We start from the raw sequence: 18,458 nt of genomic DNA, 5'->3' as shown, positions 1-18,458 counted from the left end.
TATTAACACATACCTGGTACTCATAAGTATAGCTGAACTGTGCACGTGGCAGCATAAGTCCTATATTAACACATACCTGGTACTCATAAGTATAGCTGAACAGTGCGTCCACCATGTGTATGTGGCAGCTTTTGTCCGCTCCCATGTAGAAGCGCAGCTGCTTCTTCCACGCCCAGGCGTCCGGGCTGCTGACGCCCGATTGGCTGAGCTGCTTCACCACGCTGATGTTGTGGATGATGTCCAGGATCAGGGCCTTCAACTTCAGCTGCAGAATGCTGGACTCTACACACACACACGTGCGCACACGCACACGCACACACACACACACACACACACACACACACACACACACAATCATTACTAAACAATCTCAACCTGTCATCTAATCCATTGGTTCTCAAAGTGGGGTCCGGGGACCCCCAGGGGTACTTGAGGGGGTTCCAGGGGGTCCCCAGCCAAATGAATAGTTAGGAACCAAATTGATCCTTATGTGTCTGTAACTCTGAGACTCATTTGTACACTCTCAGAGTTAAATGAACATTGATTTTACAATATAAATTGGGGCCCCAGAGATAGAAATGGTTACGGACCCCCATTTAATGAAATTTCTATCTCTTGGACCCCAATTTATATAGTAAAATCTATGTTCATTTAACTCTGAGAGTGTACAAATGGAACCTAATGGACCCGTAAGGGTCCATTAGGTTCCATTTATACACTCTCAGAGTTACAGACTCATAAGGGTCCATTTGGTTCCTAATCTATCATTTAGCTGGGGACCCCCGTGGAACTCCCTCAAGGACCCCTAGGGGTCCCCGGACCGCACTTTGAGAACCAATGCTCTACGGCAGCAGGCTTGGCAGGAAGGCTACTCTGCAATCAGTGGCATCGCTGAGTGGAGCTGCTTGAAGTAACTGGCTGGCAGAGCAGTCTAATGACCCTGGGCAGATAGATGGACCATAAAAGCTGGCAGCAGAGTGGGAGCAGCCGAACTAACTGTCTGTTTGGCTCAGAGACACCAGACCCAAAGCATAACGTATGAGCAGCCTGTTCCCAACCTGTGGGGCCCGGGGCCCACTGGTTGCAAGTGGGCCCCCAAATAATTGGTGAAACACAAAGATATATAACACTAAAATGTTTATAAAAATCACCGCGGTGTGGTCACAATGGTCATCACAGTGATGGATGTGTGCGCGCGTATTTATAGGGCTATGCACATGTGTCATGTGTTTCTAGCCAATCACAGTCCTGAATAAAAAGAGTCATGGTGGCCAATCATGGTGCAGGGTTAGGGGGGTACACTGGTGGCCAATCACAGCGCAGGGTTGGGGGGGGTGCAATTTGGATCGATGTCCAAACCTCACATATAGGGGCGGTTGCACCGCCCAAAAAATGGTGTGCGTTGGTTCCATTGATCCAATCCGGAACACAATTGACTGATTGATCATTGAAATAAACACCCTCTGGCCTGGGCTGCTGGCGTAGCGGTCCAGGCACCTATAGGCTCAGTCAGTGTAGCCTGACAGCGTGTCGTGGGTTCGAGTCCCGATCCCGACGGCCTTTGTCGCATGTCACTCCCCATCTCTCTCCCCATTTAATGTCAACCTACTGTCCATCGAATAAAGGCATAAAAAGACCCCAAAAAAATCTTAAATAAACATGCTCTGAGAATGCACGCGGCCCACCGTTCTGACCACTTAAGCCCCGTTTTTATACTTCGGATACTTAAAAAATAGAAGATCTACTAGCTTACAATGGCTTGCAATGCGACGCGTTGTTGTGAGCTTATAGATTTTAGATAGTTTGTTCTCCCCTTACTTTAGTAAGTTTTTTTTAATGCCAATATTTATGCCTGCCATACTTTTACTCAAGTAACATTTTGAACAAATAACTTTTACTTGTAACTTGTAGTATTTCTACATTGTGCTCTTTATACTTTTACTAAACTAAAACAGTCTGAGTGCATCTTCCACCACAGATGAGCAGTGCCTTGATGCTGTGTGCGGGTTGCACAAAGTGCTAGAGTATGTGTAATTTAATTCAGCTTGGATCAAATCAATTTAAATTCACTTTCAGAGCCATAAAGTCTCATCAATCAATAGCACCTACTGGAATCTGTTGTGACTGGAAGCAGTTATGGCTACTTTAAATTATTTTCTGTGTTTTTTTATTAGATCATACTGTATATAGATGCTGTCGGGCAGAAACCTTCCCGTCCCATATTATTTAAACTTTTTATGTTTTTTTCCCCCATAAAATAATAGCCAAAATGTCATATCTACAAGCGCAGAACACGATGCAACGTGATGTGAGTTTGTAGATCCGCTATTTTGTCTATTTCTCTGAAAATGTTTGAAAGTGAAAGTGCTTTAGACTGTGGGTTTTGTGAATAAATAATAAGAGATTTATACTATATAGATTTATAACAAAATCATTAATAACATACATTGGACCCAATGGAACACATGTTCTTTCTTTTTCCATTTCCTGAAAAGTAACAGTTTTGGACAGGTTTCACCCAGCAGCGACATTACGGTACAAGCATGTTCCCGCAAACCAACAGTGGTTCAATTTCAGCGTTCTACGATAAATAACATCCTTTTAACTAGCTCATGGCGCGGCACTATGAGCTTGTAGATCTGCAATTTTTGAAAAATATTGAAAATTAGTGCAAATCTTTGAATCTATATATTTTTAAAGCGAACATTTTTATCTCAAATCTTTGCTTCTGGGGGTCCCTGGAACAAAATATTTTAAGATGGGGGTCCGCGGCCAAATACATATAATTTTAGGGGTCATTGACACGAAAAAGGTTTGAGAACCACTGATATTATAGCAACATAAGTTTCTTCAAAAAACTGTTAGGATTTAGAAGACATTTGTAGAATCCCCAGAAGCAAAGATTTGAGTTAAAATGTTATAAATATATATTCAAAGATTTTCAAAAAAAAAATCACGATTTTAGCAGATCTACAAGCTCGTAGCGCGGCACTCGGTGCCGCCCTATGAGCTTGCATCTCTGCTATTTTTGAATAGCCAAATAAAAAATAAAAAATTACACAAGATGCTATCCCGGTTTGAATGGGTTAATGTTGTTTTTATCCTGACAACACACAAAGAATTGCCTCTGTGCATCTGCCCAGGCTATCGTTCCGCAACGGAGCGTCTTGTGTTTTCCAAAACCCCGCTGTGTGATCGCGGCCAAAGTAATAGCTTCTAAGTTAATGTAATGACCCGGAGGATAAATAGATGGACGCATTAAAAGCTATGCGAGTGTGTTCTCTGGCTCAGACACCACAGCAATGGATGTATGATGTTAAACAAGGCAGGCCCGCTATCATTTAAATCATTGTTTTAATATCGTCATGTCATGTTTTAATTGTCGGGTGGAAACAGTCCAAAACAGTTCCTTTGAATTAGATTTTTTTTAAACGATTGAAAACGCATCGCGAGGCGTTGTGAGCTTGTAGATCGGCTAATTTCACTACTTTTGTGCGACAATCTTGAATGATCAAGTAGGACATACATTTACGAAACCATTTTTTAAATATGGAGGTTTCTGCCCAACAGCAACGATATGCTAGTGCATTGGTTCTCAAAGTGGGGTCCGGGGACCCCCAGGGGTCCTTGAGGGAGTTCCAGGGGGTCCCCAGCTAAATGATAGATTAGGCACCAAATGGATTTGGGGGTCCTTGACATGAAAAAGTTTGAGAACCACTGTGCTAGTGTACATTATAGTGGCTAGCGAGAGGAAGCATGAGAGGTTTAGGAACATTCCATCAAAGAGAGCAACAGTCACGAGCTGGGTTTGAAAAACGCAACATAAATAATCCAAGTTGATGAATAGAATAAGAACAACATAATCATTAAACAGCACATGCTGAACCATTAGCATGCCTTGCACATTACTCCAAGACTATCAATGTCTGAGACACAAGAACTCAGGAACAGTAATGTTCCGGAGTTCTGAGTGGTCCCAAAAGAGTTGTTTAACTAGTTACATAGACACAATGTAGAGAGATAAACTGAGAGTAGGTATTTACATAGGCTGTTATAGTGGTAAGCAACAATTCAGCATCACCAGTACTCTTCTCTCCATCGGTATATACGCCATATATTATATATCTATCTATAAATGCGTGAAATCTCTGTGTCTGTCTCTAGTGTCTCCCACATATGTCTTGAGAACTGTTTCGACCTATCAACTTCAAATGTCCAGTTTGAAGTGTCCTGTCCGAGGTGTATCGCAGGGGACACATGGGAGTGTAGTGCTGAGTGGGATGTCAGTCGGATCAGCGGTTCAGTGGTTGACCAGAAATATCTCTCTAAATCCACAACTGTCTGTCTGTCTGTCTGTCTGTCTGTCTGTCTGTCTGTCTGCGTAGCTGTTATGCCCACATATGGAGATCCCTGATGTCATCAATATTACATCATAAACTGGCCTCCAGTACTATGATAATGAGTACTGTACTAAGTACTCTGACCCCGGGTACGATAGCTACAGGTATTGTAGAACTGTAGGGGCATGCTTTCCCAATGGGCATCATCCTAGTAACATGTGAAATCAAAGATGATATAATATGTGTCAAATATTTGGCTACATATTTATCTCTATGTAGTCGGACATTCATCGTGTTCATCTTGTTTTTTTGTATAATGTTGTAAGTTTCGGTCCCGGTAAGACAGTGGCTCAACCTTTCCAGGCTACGACCCCCCCAAAATAATCATATTTGAGAACTGGGACCCCCCCCCCCCGACCCTGACAAGCACTAAGAGTTGAAGCATCAATTTAGTTAGACATTTCTTAGACATTTCTTCTATAGTTAGACTTTCTTGGGTAATATTTGACAATTTGGCCAAATGATTGACAATTTTTTAATAGTATAGTTTGTTGATTACTATTGACCGCCGTATTTTTGTTTTATTTTTATTCACTTTTCTTTTTTCATTTTAAAGGTACTAATTAAGGTCTTAAAAGTCCTTACATTGTCACTTTAGTAATGTGCAGATACCCTGTATACACTATTACACTTACACTGAATGTTGGTTTGTTTACTGTTGAGTGAGAAAACAATGTTGCACATTAAGCAAATCATCTGGGGACCCCCCTCCTCAAAATCGTTTGGGGGACCCCCCCAATGGGGGTCCCGACTAGGGTTGCCAGATCTGCTTATTATAATTTCCCCGCAAGATTTTATTTGGAAAATAGCCGATCTACAAGCTCACAACGCGTCGCATCGCGACGCGTTGTGAGCTAGTAGATCTGCTATTTTCAAATAGCTGATGTACATGTTAAAGTACTCATGTGGCCCATAGTCGCTTCTTTTGGGCTGGTTTTCCTAGATCTGGTTGCTTGTTTCTCTCACAGAATCTGGCAACACTGGTCCCCGACCCACAGTTTGAGAAACACTGTGGCAAGAGACACCAAATTCCTCTTTTGAGTCTCCGAGCTGAAAAAGTTTAGGAACCTGCTGTGTGGAGTTGGGTCCATTGTATATTATCTGAAGCAGTCACACTCCACAAGCTTTCTATCTCCTCCTGACAGGAAGCAAAATGACTTTTCTCCAACGCTGTGACCTTATAGAAGCCACAGCCTGCAAGACAAGATGACCGCTCAGGAACCTGCTTCTTTTATATCGCCGCTGTCCGGCAGAAAACCCTGTATGTCCAAAACCGTTACTATTCAGGATATGGGGGGGGGGGGGGAAGAACCTGTGTTCCGAAGGATTCAATGCAGTTATGCTTTAGTCCAGGGGTCTTCAACGTTTTCAGGCCAAGGACCCCCTAGCTGAGAGAGAGATGAAGCAGGGACCCCCTCTATATTGTATAAAATTGTGTTTCAGATTAATGTTTTTTTTTTACTTAGTGTGCTATTTTTTCCCTCTACACCAGGGGTATTCAACTAGATTAGGCAGGGGGCCACAACTGTAAAATAATTTGGAGTTGGGGGCCACATAGTGCGCACAGATGCGCGCGTGCATGTGCACACACAATTTTTCACGCGAAATTTTTCGGGTCTAATTCGGTCTAATTCGGTACTGTTTTAACTTTGATAACATAAAAACGAACATATATTTACATAAATAATAATTATATAAAAAAAAAAAAAAAAAAAAATCTTTTTTTTTTAATATGGCCCGCCAGTTGAATATCTATGCTCTACACCTATAGCCTCTTTGCCAAAAATAGCTATTTTTTCCCTCTACACCTATAGCCTCTTTGCCAAAAATAGCCGATCTACAAGCTGAGGCGTTGAGAGCTTGTAGATCTGCTATTTTCGGCTAATGTTCCCCTCAGAAAAGGAATTCTAGGGTTCAAGTGGTTAATGTAAAAAAAAACTAAATCCTATCACACAAAGATTTGGCGGACCCCCTATAGTAGCTCTGAGGACCCCCTAGGGGTCCCGGACCCCCTGTTGAGGACCCCTGCTTTAGTCACAAGCTCGTGTTAACAGTTTACCACTTCACTTTCGCAATAAGAAAAGAATAGCAAAAATAGTTATACGATGCAACACATTGCAAACTCATAGATCGGCTATTTTTGCTACTTTTGTGCGACGTGGGAGAAAAAAAAAGAAACAACGTGAAATGTTGAAATTTGGAGTTACAAGTTTTCTGCCCGACACTCACATTCAGTGGGACTGCTCTCTGTCTCTCCCTGTCTGGGTTTTATGTGGCGTTCACTTAGCCCCAGGTCATTAGATTAGGCCAGCGGCAATTACTCTAGCCAGTTTAATCTGAAGGAGCGTGTCTTTGTGTCTGCCTGGCTATCAGGGCAGTCCGCAGTGGAAGTGTTTATCTCTCAGTGATAAATAACTGCCTCCATTGTGATTAGAGCTAAATCTGTATAGCAGCCATGGGAGAGTGAGAGACAAGATGGTTTTGGTTCGCATATACCCAGGGGGCAAAACCCCCTTTTTTTTGGAATGCTGCATTTGCCCTGCTATAAAAGGTTGGCCACCAGAAATAATATCTATGACCCCGTAGGATCACAACCTATATGGACAACCCGGTCAATTTTTTGCTGGAAATCCAATATGGCCGCCTCAATATTGGCCCCTATCAGTACCCAGGGGCAAATGGGGGTATGCTGCATTTGCCCTGCCCTAAAAGGTTGGCCACCAGAAATAATATCTATGACCCAGTAGGATCACAACCTGGACAACCCGGTCAACTTGCTGCTGGAAATCCAATATGGCCGCCTCAATATTGGCCCCTATCAGAAAATAGCTTTGGCAATAACTTTTGAACCAGATGGGCTAGAAATAAAAACTTGGTGTCTATTTCATGGTTTCAGAGCATGAGAAACTCAATGGAATACTTATCTTCATGATTAGGTGTGTCTGGACCTTTAATTTGCATATTTCCAAGATGGACGTCACGCAAAAATTAGTTTTACTATGACTTTTACAGTGACAGCTGACTGTTATGGAAACAGAGATGGCAGTCCAGAGATGCCAGTCCTAAGAGAGCAGCTGCTGCTTTTTCAGGAATCATTGAATGGGCAACCAACTGCAGTCCTCTGGGAAACCTTCCTGGAGATGTCAGATATTCTCCAAAGGTTTATCTACTACGATCGGGAAGGTGACTGGACAGGACATCTCTGTGAATCAGCAAGAATACTACCCTACCTCACTGCAGCAGGCCACTACAAGTACGGGCAGCAATCTTTACCTCTGTATTTAGCTGAGATGAAGAAACTACCAGAAACAGCTTCAGAGGTACATGAAGCACTGATGGCAGGTGTATTTGTTGGCAGACGAGTAGATGGCAGCCACAACAGTGTTTCTCTTGACATGCTACTGGAGCAGACCTATAATGCCGATGCCAAGGAAGCAAGCAGTCTGGATGGCATTACACTCAGCCCTGCTGCCAGGACAAAATGGGTCTACACAAAACCACTCACTGCAGCTGTCTCTGCAGAGCTCAAGTCTATGCTCCACCTCCACTCCTCCAACTCACACCATGAGTCTGGTCAGAGTCGTGTAACCCGGGATGCAGAGATGGTAGTCAAGGTCATGGCAGCAGTGGAGACTAACCCATTTACAGTGAGCACATCATCCACGATCAACATATCTACAGGACAGTGTGCTGATTCCACAGTCAAGGACCACTTGATGAGTGTGAAAGAACTGGGTCTGAAGGCACTGTGTGAGTCATTGTCCAGTGAACAGAAGAAGACAAGCATAATGAAGCTTAACACTTCCCACACTCAAAACACAAAATCTAAAACATCTAAGGGGAAAACCTCAGCACCTGGCAAGAGCGATGAAATTACTGCCCTCCTGCACATGACCCAAATCATAGCCAGTGGTGGAGAACTCAACCTTGTTGACTTTATAGGCAACCATGAGTGCAGTGGCTTCCCCCCTTCCCTCTTCCAGGAAGATGGCAGGATGAGAACAGGTACCAAGGCAAGCCTTGTGAAGGTCCTGAAAGAGGAGACCAAAGTTGCATGCATCCCTGACCTGCCTACAGAAGACAGAAAAACAGCAGTAGTTATTGATGCCATGTATGCCATACGCCATTGGTCGTTCCTGAAAGGTGAAGCATTTGGAACAATCGCTGAATGATACCAACGTCTGCTGTTGAATGATGTGCCTGCTGGCACAGAGATCATTCACTTCTGTTGTGACCGGTACAGTGGACCTAGTCTTAAGACAGCTGAGCAAGAACACAGATATGCTCGACCAAAACCTACCAAAGAATATGAAGTCAGTATGCGTTACACAGCTCCAGATCCTCAGGAGTTTTTGCTGTGTCAGCTAACAAGGCAAACCTATTGAGTTTCCTCTGTGACGAATGGTGTGAAAATGAGAACTTAAGTCGGCCCTTGGTCCAACACATCTTTACCTGGGTGGGTGGTTTAAAGAAGAGACAAGGAGTGTGGTGATCAAGGAGGGGTCTATTGAAGATGTCCCTGCACTAGAATCCACACAACAGGAAGCTGATACAAGAATAATACTCCACACCCTGTACAGTGTCCAGAATGACAAAGTTGACAGAGTTGTCATCCATGCCAATGACACAGACATCATCATCATGTGCCTTTACTATGCAGCAACCCATCTCAGATGCCTTCCAGAGCTGTGGGTGAGAACAGAACAAAATTCATACCTTCCTATCCATCAAATGATATCAGCACTGGGGCTTGCACAGTGTCGTGCCCTGCCCTTTATCCATAGTTTAAGTGGCAGAGATACCACCAGCTATCCCTTCTTCACTGGGAAGAAGTCATGGTTCAAGGCCAGCATGCGTCTGGATCTCCCTGCACTTGAGGAGTTTGGTGAAAACTCTTCTGATTCCCTCTCATATGACGTCATCAATCAGGCACGAGACCTCACAATTGCTGTATATACATCCAAAGCGGACCACCCGGAGGATTTTGACCTGAGTAAGCTTAGAGTGTACAAGTTCCTCAATAATAGATCAACCCTCTTAAAGCTGCTACCCCCGACAGAGAATGCCTTTGACCTGCACCTGAGAAGAGCTGCTCTAGTAACCATAATAGATAAATGTGCACATATCGCCAAGCCGGATATTCCTTCTTTCACAGAGTATGGATGGTCTCTCAGTGCTAGCAATGCAGTCCCCCTTGCATCTACCGAGCCAGCCTTGCCTTTGTCAATGAACAAGGCAATATCATGCCTCTGTTCCTGTCCAAAGAAGGCAATTCCATGCTACTTAGGATGCCGTTGCCAGGTACTGGAGACACGATGCAGCAGGATCAGTGCAACACATGACAACAGTGACAGTGAATAGCATTGTACCATAGTATCATTGGCTTTAGAAGCAGGCAAGACAGCACCATAGAGGTCAAAATTAACCTTTTGTAGGCAACCTCAACTCCACCTTTACTCTATTTGTCACTAAGTAGTCTATATTTTGTTATGTTACTTGAATGCATACCACTATGTTAATTTGTATAGCCCTAAAGTTGAAGTTTTTGGCAAGTCTTGGAGTGTGCATATGTATGTTTATATTGTATTTAGTTTATTAAAATGATACATAAGATGCATTGTGGGCTTTTTCTTCGATTTTTCTCTGCAATCATCCCCACAACTATAGATCTATAAATCAATAAATCTGGGGGAAAATGTAATACCATACATTATTTGTGACTGCAGCCATATTGACAAAATAGAAATGAAAGCTCAAACTGACCAAATGTGTTCATATTGCTTAAAAAGCTGACTTTTTGCCATAACAGCTGTCACCCTCCCGGGGGCCCTGATTCAGCCCCTTTTTGACTATGCTAGCTCCTCTTGGTACTCCAACACCTCAGTGTCACTGAAGACTAAGCTTCAAACCTCCCAAAACAAACTGATTCGACTACTTCTCGGACTGGGGCCCATGACCCACCTCTCTCCCACTCACTTTGCCAGCCTAGGCTGGCTCAGGGTGGAAGACAGGGTTATACAACTAAAAATGGGACTGGTCTTCAAAATTGTAAATGCAGATCTGCCCGAAATGCCCCCTATACCCGCATATCTGTATAAGTACCTCGAAAAAGTTAGTGACACCCACAGTCACAAAACTAGAGGGAGCGTAAACAATAATCTGGTAACACCCACCCATAAAACAAACATGGGCAAATTCTCCTTCTATAGCACTGCCACCAAGGAATGGAATAGTCTAACCCCATCCCTCAAAAAATGCAGTTCGCTGGGCTCATTCAAAACAGCCCTAAAAACTCATCTTTCTGGAGGCCTAAAGAGGAGCTAGTACCAGTTTCCCTGTAGACAGACGACCCCCCCCCCTCCCCCTTTTCTTGTACATACTTTTTATTTTATTTTCTAATGTTTTTTTTTTTGTATATATTTTTTTTGTACATAATGGTATTTCTTTCCCCCTCTGTATTCTTATGTTGATTATTGAACTGTTTGGTTGCTACTATATATGTCTATGAAATTAATTCAAGGACCCCAATGGAAACAAGCCCGCAAGGACTTTTTTGGCCGGACCTTTTAGACAAAAGTATTATAAATGTAACTGTGTTGTTTTACATTCTTTTTGCCTAATAAAAATTTCAATCAATCAAAACTGTAAAAGTCATGGTAAAACTCATTTTTGCGTGGCGTCCATCTTGGAAATATGCAAATTAAAGGTCCAGACACACCCAATCATAAAGATAAGTATTCCATTGAGTTTCTCATGCTCTGAAACCATGAAATAGACACCAAGTTTTTATTTCTAGCCCATCTGGTTCAAAAGTTATTGCCAAAGCTATTTTCTGATAGGGGCCAATATTGAGGCGGCCATATTGGATTTCCAGCAGCAAGTTGACCGGGTTGTCCATATAGGTTGTGATCCTACTGGGTCATAGATATTATTTCTGGTGGCCAACCTTTTATGGCAGGGCAAATGCAGCATACCCCCCTTTGCCCCTGGGTACTGATAGGGGCCAATATTGAGGCGGCCATATTGGATTTCCAGCAAAAAATTGACCGGGTTGTCCATATAGGTTGTGATCCTACGGGGTCATAGATATTATTTCTGGTGGCCAACCTTTTATAGCAGAGCAAATGCAGCATACCCCCCTTTGCCCCCTGGGTAATAGGAATGTATATGTGTGTTCGCGTGTGCGTGTGCGTGTGCGTGTGCGTGTGTGTGTGTGTGTGTGTGTTTAGCCAACAATAGCTATTGTACATAGTCTACAGTTCTGCAGTGTATTGACTTAGCAGACGCACACACACACGCACACACACATTTGCAGAGGTGTAAAGTAACTAAGTACTATACTTAAGTAAGATTTTGAGGTACTTTGACATTACTGGAGTATTTCCAATTGTCTATACTTTTACTTCTACTCCACCACATCTCAGAGGCAAATATTTGCAGATATCAATTATTACATTATAAAACATACATTAACCACTTTAGCCCTATTTCATATCTAGGCTATTTGTAAATATCCGATCTACAAGCTCACAACGCGTCACATAGCGACGCGCTGTGAGCTTGTAGATCTGCTATTTTCAAACATTTTAGTATTTCCACCACTGCAAATTTGTTACTATACTTGTAAGGACATCAACATTTTCCGACGGCATTGAAAATAGTTGAAAATAGCTTAACAATAGCCGAAAAATAGCAGATCTAAAGTGGTCTCCTACTGGTTCTTACAGCCGCGGTACATCTGGGCGCCGGCATTCTACCGTTAGCGTTCTGTGAGGGGTGTAGGGGTCTTTTCCCCCCCCCCACTGTGTAATACAGGGTAGTAGGTGGCAGGGAAACTATCGACTGCTGGCCGGCTCGTTTACACACTTGTTGGGGCTTTTTGTGTCGCTATTATAATTATGACACACTCTTTCATAAACGATATAGAACGGTACCGTTCGGGGGTGATCGGCACCTTTTCGGCGATGCTGAGCACTGTCCATGCTCAAAACGCATTGTGCGTTGTGCAACGCATCTACCTGACGTAGATCGGGTATGTTTTGGAGTGTGATATCGCTGCAACAACTCTAACCCCAACCATAACCCCTATCCTAACCGCTAACCTCAACCTGAATAGGCTCTATGCACAGCAGCCATATTGGAAAGAAATTGGGCCTCTACTTACTTGATTCACAGGTGTTACCAATGATACTAATGAAGGCTCTGTTCCATTCTGGTCAACACTCCATTTTGGTTCCCAAATGGCCCCTTATGGTGGGTGTGCAACTCTGAGAGTGTACAAATGGAACCAAATGGACCCGTCAGGGTCCATTTGGTTCCACTTGTACACTCTCAGAGTCATGGGGGTCCTTGAAAATAAGACAACCACTATGCCACACTAAATGGAACAGAGCCTTAATTAGTATTATTGGTAACACCTGTAAAGGAAGTAAGGAAGGGGCCCAATTCAATCCCAATATGGCTGCTGTGCATAGAGCCTATTGTTTCCTAATCGTATGCCTAACTCCCCAAATCTTTTTTTTAACCATAAAACAACCATTTATCTTGTGAGAACCAGGACTGCTGGGACATTTGATCCTCGCAAGTATAGTTTTCCCCCGAAAGTTATGAAAGCACTGTTGAGCACTCCTCCACATACACACGTACTGTACCTGTGTTACTCTGCTCTTCAGAGCTGGTGTCTACAGTAGTGTAGTGTTCTAGTTTAGCAGCCAGCTCCAGCTCCAACTGCTGTAGACTCTGCTCCCTCAGAGCTTTCTCCATCTCTTCAGTGAACTGGATCTGCTCCGCCAGGCACAGGATCTGCGCGCACACACACACACACACACACACACACACACACACACGCACACACACACACGCACACGCGCACACACATTTGTTTACTTGTGAATACACAAACATTTTAGGACAGCAATTTTATAAATGACATTTTGACCTTTTTTTAGACCATTACCATACCACTGAAGGCAGAGTGATACGTAGTTGCAGGCTGTTGTCATACATAGGGTTGGAATCCGGAACCGGATCCAACACACAGAACCGGTTTTATCACACTGTCAGAGCTGGTATGTCGACTTCACGTCTGCTATACAATTACAATAACAGGTGGTTCTCAAACATTAAAAAAAGAATGCCTCCACAGTAGTAGGTTGGTATATCACTCTGAAATTCATTGTAGCTGATTTGACTTTTCCCATATTTAATCTGTTTATTAACATTTTTGCCATGGGACTTGTCCTGCTAGTTGTGGTTCCAAGTCTCAAGTCTAGACATAGTTCATGTGCATGTAACCCCGGGTATGGACCGGTGCAAATAGCGAGAGGCCTTTCAAATTATTCCCCATTGTGTACACAAGAGGGCACTCAAGAGCTTTCAGAAAAACTAGCTAAATTATTTACTTTCACCTTCAACACTATTTCAATCAAAACTTATAGAGCATTGAGGGTGAAGGGAAACAGGAATCAGGGAGATGTTTTTCATCTATAAACAATGATATGTAATATGACTGTCTCTAGAATTACAAGTTACTTATTCTCTAGAATAATGGTTTTCACCAAGCCAAACTCAACAATACGCTATAGTGTGTGTAAAGAGAAGTGGGCGAAGGAGGAAACATTCCTATTACTGGGGAGGAACAATTGAGGAAAAATGTTACATTATAATGTGAGTCAACCGATCAATCATCATCATCATCATAACCTTTATTTCAACTCGGAATACAGTTGAGGGCCAGACCCTCATTTTCAATGTAGCCGAGATACAACAATTTTATCCACAGAGATACAAATATACAATTCCATATCAAATATATTAATTTAAATAACAGAAGACAAAGAATACTCAAAATATACTCAAAATATTTACCAGAACTAAAACAGATACATAGAAAATTAAATAAAGCAGTTACAGTCTGAAATAAAAGTGTTGGAAACCATTGCCCTAAATTGACCCAAGGAAGGCAGTGATCTAATTTTTAGGGACTTCTGGAGCTCATTCCAAGTAGATGGAGCACTAACAGAAAATGCTGCTTTGCCTAGGTCTGAATGAGCAAAAGGAACCTTAAGTGTTAGGAAATCACTTCATGAGGAAAGAAAATCAACCGATCAATGGGAATCTACTAAATGTCTTAACATTTCATCTATAGTCTATATCTATTTTTCTTTCTTTTTCTCTTTTTTTTTTATCACAACCTACAAAAACGATACCAGGGGATGGTGTTCGATTATGTTTTTTTTATATATTACTAAATTAGATTACCGTATGTGGACTAAATCAGTGACTCTCAAACTTTATCAAGGAGCCCCAAATTGATATGTATTTGGGACCCCCATCTGAAAAGGTCTTGTGCCAGGGACCCCCAGAAAAGATATTCAAAATTATTCAAAATGTTCTAAACCAGGGGTCTTCAACGTTCTCAGGCCAAAGACCCCCTAGCTGAGAGAGAGATGAAGCATTTTATATTGTATAAAATTGTATTTCAGATTTAACTTTTTTTTGTTTACTTGGTCTGCTCTTTTTTCCCTCTACACCAAACACCTCTTTGCCAAAAATAGCAGATCTACAAGCTCACAACGCCTCGCCATTGTGAGCTTGTAGATCTGCTATTTTTGGCTAAAGCTCTCCTCAGAATAGGGATGCTAGGGTTCAAGTGGTAAAGGTAAAAAAGAAAAAAATCATATCACACAAAGATTTGGCGGACCCACTAGGGGTCCCAGACCCCCTGTTGAAGACCCCTGTTCTAAACATTTGATATTTTGTCTAATATTTGAAAATAGCAGATTGTACTGTACAAGCTCACAGTGTGGCACGAAGTGACGCACTGTGAGCTTGTAGATATGCTATTTTTGAACAGCCAACGTATAGATGGATGAAGTAATTAAAATGTTTGTGAGGCTATGTTTCTGTAAGTCAGGGGTCTTCAACAGGGGGTCCCCAAACCCCACTTTGAGAGCCAACGGACTAAATGAAAGCACTCACTTCCATGTTTAAGGGGACTGTCCATTTCTGCTCCCTTACTGGAGGGACATTCATGAAAATCTGCCAGCTATTTGTTGACCTTTCAACATCCCCTTCCAGTTTGACACTTTACCTACCATTACAATCTGACACTATATATACCCGGGGAACATTCCATTGCATTTGAAATGTGGAACAAAAAACCTAGGAAAATTATATCGATACTTCTGTTAGCAAGAAAATGGTTGAACCAGTGGATGAATGGATTGATATAAATGAAATAATATAATGAAATAATGAAATGTAAATTAAATAATGGAAAAGCAGTAAGTTCATGTGGTTATGGTATTGTTGGAATTCTTGTAGTATTATTATTGCATTTTGTTTGAAACAGAAATGAAAAAATAAATAAATAAGGACGTGTGTGTGTGTGTGTGTGTGTGTGTGTGTGTGTGTGTGTGTGTGTGTGTGTGTGTGTGTGTGTGTGTGTGTGTGTGTGTGTGTGTGTACCTGTGAGGGGTAACGTGAGGGATCCACGTCTCCTTTCTTTCCGGCGGACACGCACTCATAGAGCAGGTGTTTCAATGTCTCCTTCATCTCTGCAGACAGCTCACCCAGCCACACCTGGAGAGAACACACACGCACGCACGCACGCACGCACACACACACACACACACACACGCACGCACACAGCAAACCAGGCATTTCAATTGATTGAACAGATCTACTGTAAGTCTTATGAACCGGTAATTGTAATCATCCCTATAGAGTTTGTTCAGTAAAATGGTCTCTCCAGCTCTTTAGTAAACAGAAAACACATTTTCAAGTTGGGATACCAATTCTATCCAATAAGGCATTGGTACTTGGGGTACTTGAGGGGGTTCCAGGGGGTCCCCAGCTAAATTATGGATAGGAACCAAATGGACCCTTATGGGTCTGTAACTCTGAAAGTGTACAAATGGAACCAAATGGACCCTAACGGGTCCATTTGGTTCCATTTGTACACTCTCAGAGTTACATTAACATTGATTTTGCAATATGAATTGAGGTCCCAGAGATATAAATGCCATTAAATGGGGGTCCGTAGCCCTAATGCATGTCAAACTGGTGATCCTTGAAATTAAAATGGTTGAGAATCACTGCTAGAGCCACAAAAATCTTCTCTTATGGGGGTCCCTGACATATCTTTTCAAATGGGGGTCCGCGGGCTAATAAGTGTCAATTTGGGGGTCCTTGGCACGAAAAAGTTTGAGAACCACTGCAATAAGGAGACCTCACAAAGTTGTTTCATCACTATACAATTTAAGGTTTTTGTCCTCTCTCCTGATTGGATACAATTTGTATCCCAACCGGAAAATGCATTTTCCTGTACTAAAGATACAGGCAGACCGCTGTTACTTAACAAAGTCTAAAGTGATGTTTCAGAATACAGAGCTATTTAACAATAATTTAGGCATGTGTGTCGTGTGTTTACCTCCACGTGGTTGGATATGCGTACGAGGTTCCTGAGTGGAACCACCTCTCCCTCTAGAGAACGCATGGCCACGATGTTCTGGCACTGCTCATCAAACAGCACACTGTTGATGCCTACACACACACACACACAGTTTACATTTTAGGCATTTAGCCTAAATCATAATACACATAATACATCAAATGCATACCAATTGTAATCTAATAAAAAAATAATACATAAGTAAAACCAATAATCTAATAATAACTAATACATACGTAAATCAAGAACCTATCATCGGCCTACATTGACATTATACACACTATAGCAGTGGTTCTCAAACTTTTTCATGTCAAGGACCCCCAAATTGACACTTATTAGCCCGCGGACCCCCATTTGAAAAGATAAGCCAGGGACCCCCATAAGAGAAGGTTTATACGGCTTTCTAGCAGTGATTCTCAACCATTTTAATGTCAAGGACCCCCAGTTTGACATGCATTAGGCTACGGACCCCCAATTAATGGCCTTTCTATCTCTGGGACCCCAATTTATATTGTAAAAAAATGTTAATTTAACTCTGAGAGTGTACAAATGGAACCAAATGGACCCGTTAGGGTCCATTTGGTTCCATTTGTACACTCTCGGAGTTACAGACCCATAAGGGTCCATTTGGTTCCTGTCCATCATTTAGCTGGGGACCCCCTGGAACCCCCTCAAGTACCCCTGGGGGTCCCCGGACCCCACTTTGAGAACCAATGCACTATAGGATGCCAGGCCAACAATGACTTGGCATCTGTCTACATAACATGCTATCTAAGTTACATGTTAGCCTTGCATAATCCTGCAAGGTGGTCAAGGCTAGGGCAAGTGCTACGGGCTGAGATGGAGTCTGAAGAGGTGAGGTGAGCAGAAGATTGGGAGTGAGTCTGCAGGTTTGTATTACAATACTTGTGAGGACATAAACATTTTAGGACGGCATTGAAAATAGCAGAAGAAAAGCCAAACAATAGCAGATCTACTGCAACTTGGACTCATTCATTTTGTTTAAAGGGATAGTTCACCCCCAGAATTACTTTTTTTTCTATCGATTAGTCACCCCATGGAGACTTGAATTCATGGATATGTTTTTTGTTTTTGTCACATTCCTAAGCCAATAATTTGATGACCGGCAGCGGTTCCGGTAGGAGACACTACGTAGTAATCTGGTAGTGTGTCTTATTGGACCAAAGATAAGACACACTACCTTTGTCTGTACAGCGAAACACTACTACCTACTACTACTACCACTACTACTACCACTACTACTACTACACACAGTAGTACAGGGAAGAAAGACAACACAAAAAAAACAGAAAAAGACAAGTGAAGAAAGGGGAATAGACAAAAGCGGAACAAGACTAAAATAAAACCAAAAAGTACAACAACAGAAAAATAACAGAGGCTAACACAACAGGAAAATGGAAAAAGAGGGGATGGGGAACAGAAAACATAATGTCACTGTCAGATGGAAACCTTGTATCTCCATATACTTTTAATGTGATCATCATTAATAAACTACAGTGTCACACAAAAGTAGCACAAATAGCCGTGAAAGTTAAAGTGGTTAAGTGTGTGTGTGGGGTTTATACAAATTTCATGAAAAGTAT

At 42.2% G+C, this 18,458-nt stretch overlaps 1 protein-coding gene across 1 annotated transcript in view; it reads right to left on the bottom strand.

Moving 5' to 3' along the window:
• dync2h1 (dynein cytoplasmic 2 heavy chain 1) overlaps nt 1–18,458 on the bottom strand; it is a 407,325-nt gene that overhangs the window by 340,519 nt on the left and 48,348 nt on the right. The window contains exons 33-36 of the mRNA XM_084065527.1: nt 16,834–16,946; nt 15,870–15,983; nt 13,052–13,202; nt 77–282 (exon numbers count right to left, since the gene is read on the bottom strand). Coding sequence (XP_083921653.1) covers nt 77–282; nt 13,052–13,202; nt 15,870–15,983; nt 16,834–16,946 — 584 coding nt within the window. The remainder of the gene's footprint in view (nt 1–76; nt 283–13,051; nt 13,203–15,869; nt 15,984–16,833; nt 16,947–18,458) is intronic.

The sequence above is a fragment of the Gymnoscopelus microlampas genome, assembly GCF_963454915.1.
Source record: "Gymnoscopelus microlampas genome assembly, chromosome: 8".
In the NCBI taxonomy this organism is placed as follows: Eukaryota; Metazoa; Chordata; class Actinopteri; order Myctophiformes; family Myctophidae; genus Gymnoscopelus; species Gymnoscopelus microlampas.
The sequence above is the reverse complement of the archived record's forward strand: the minus strand, read 5'-3'. Positions and strand labels throughout refer to the sequence as shown.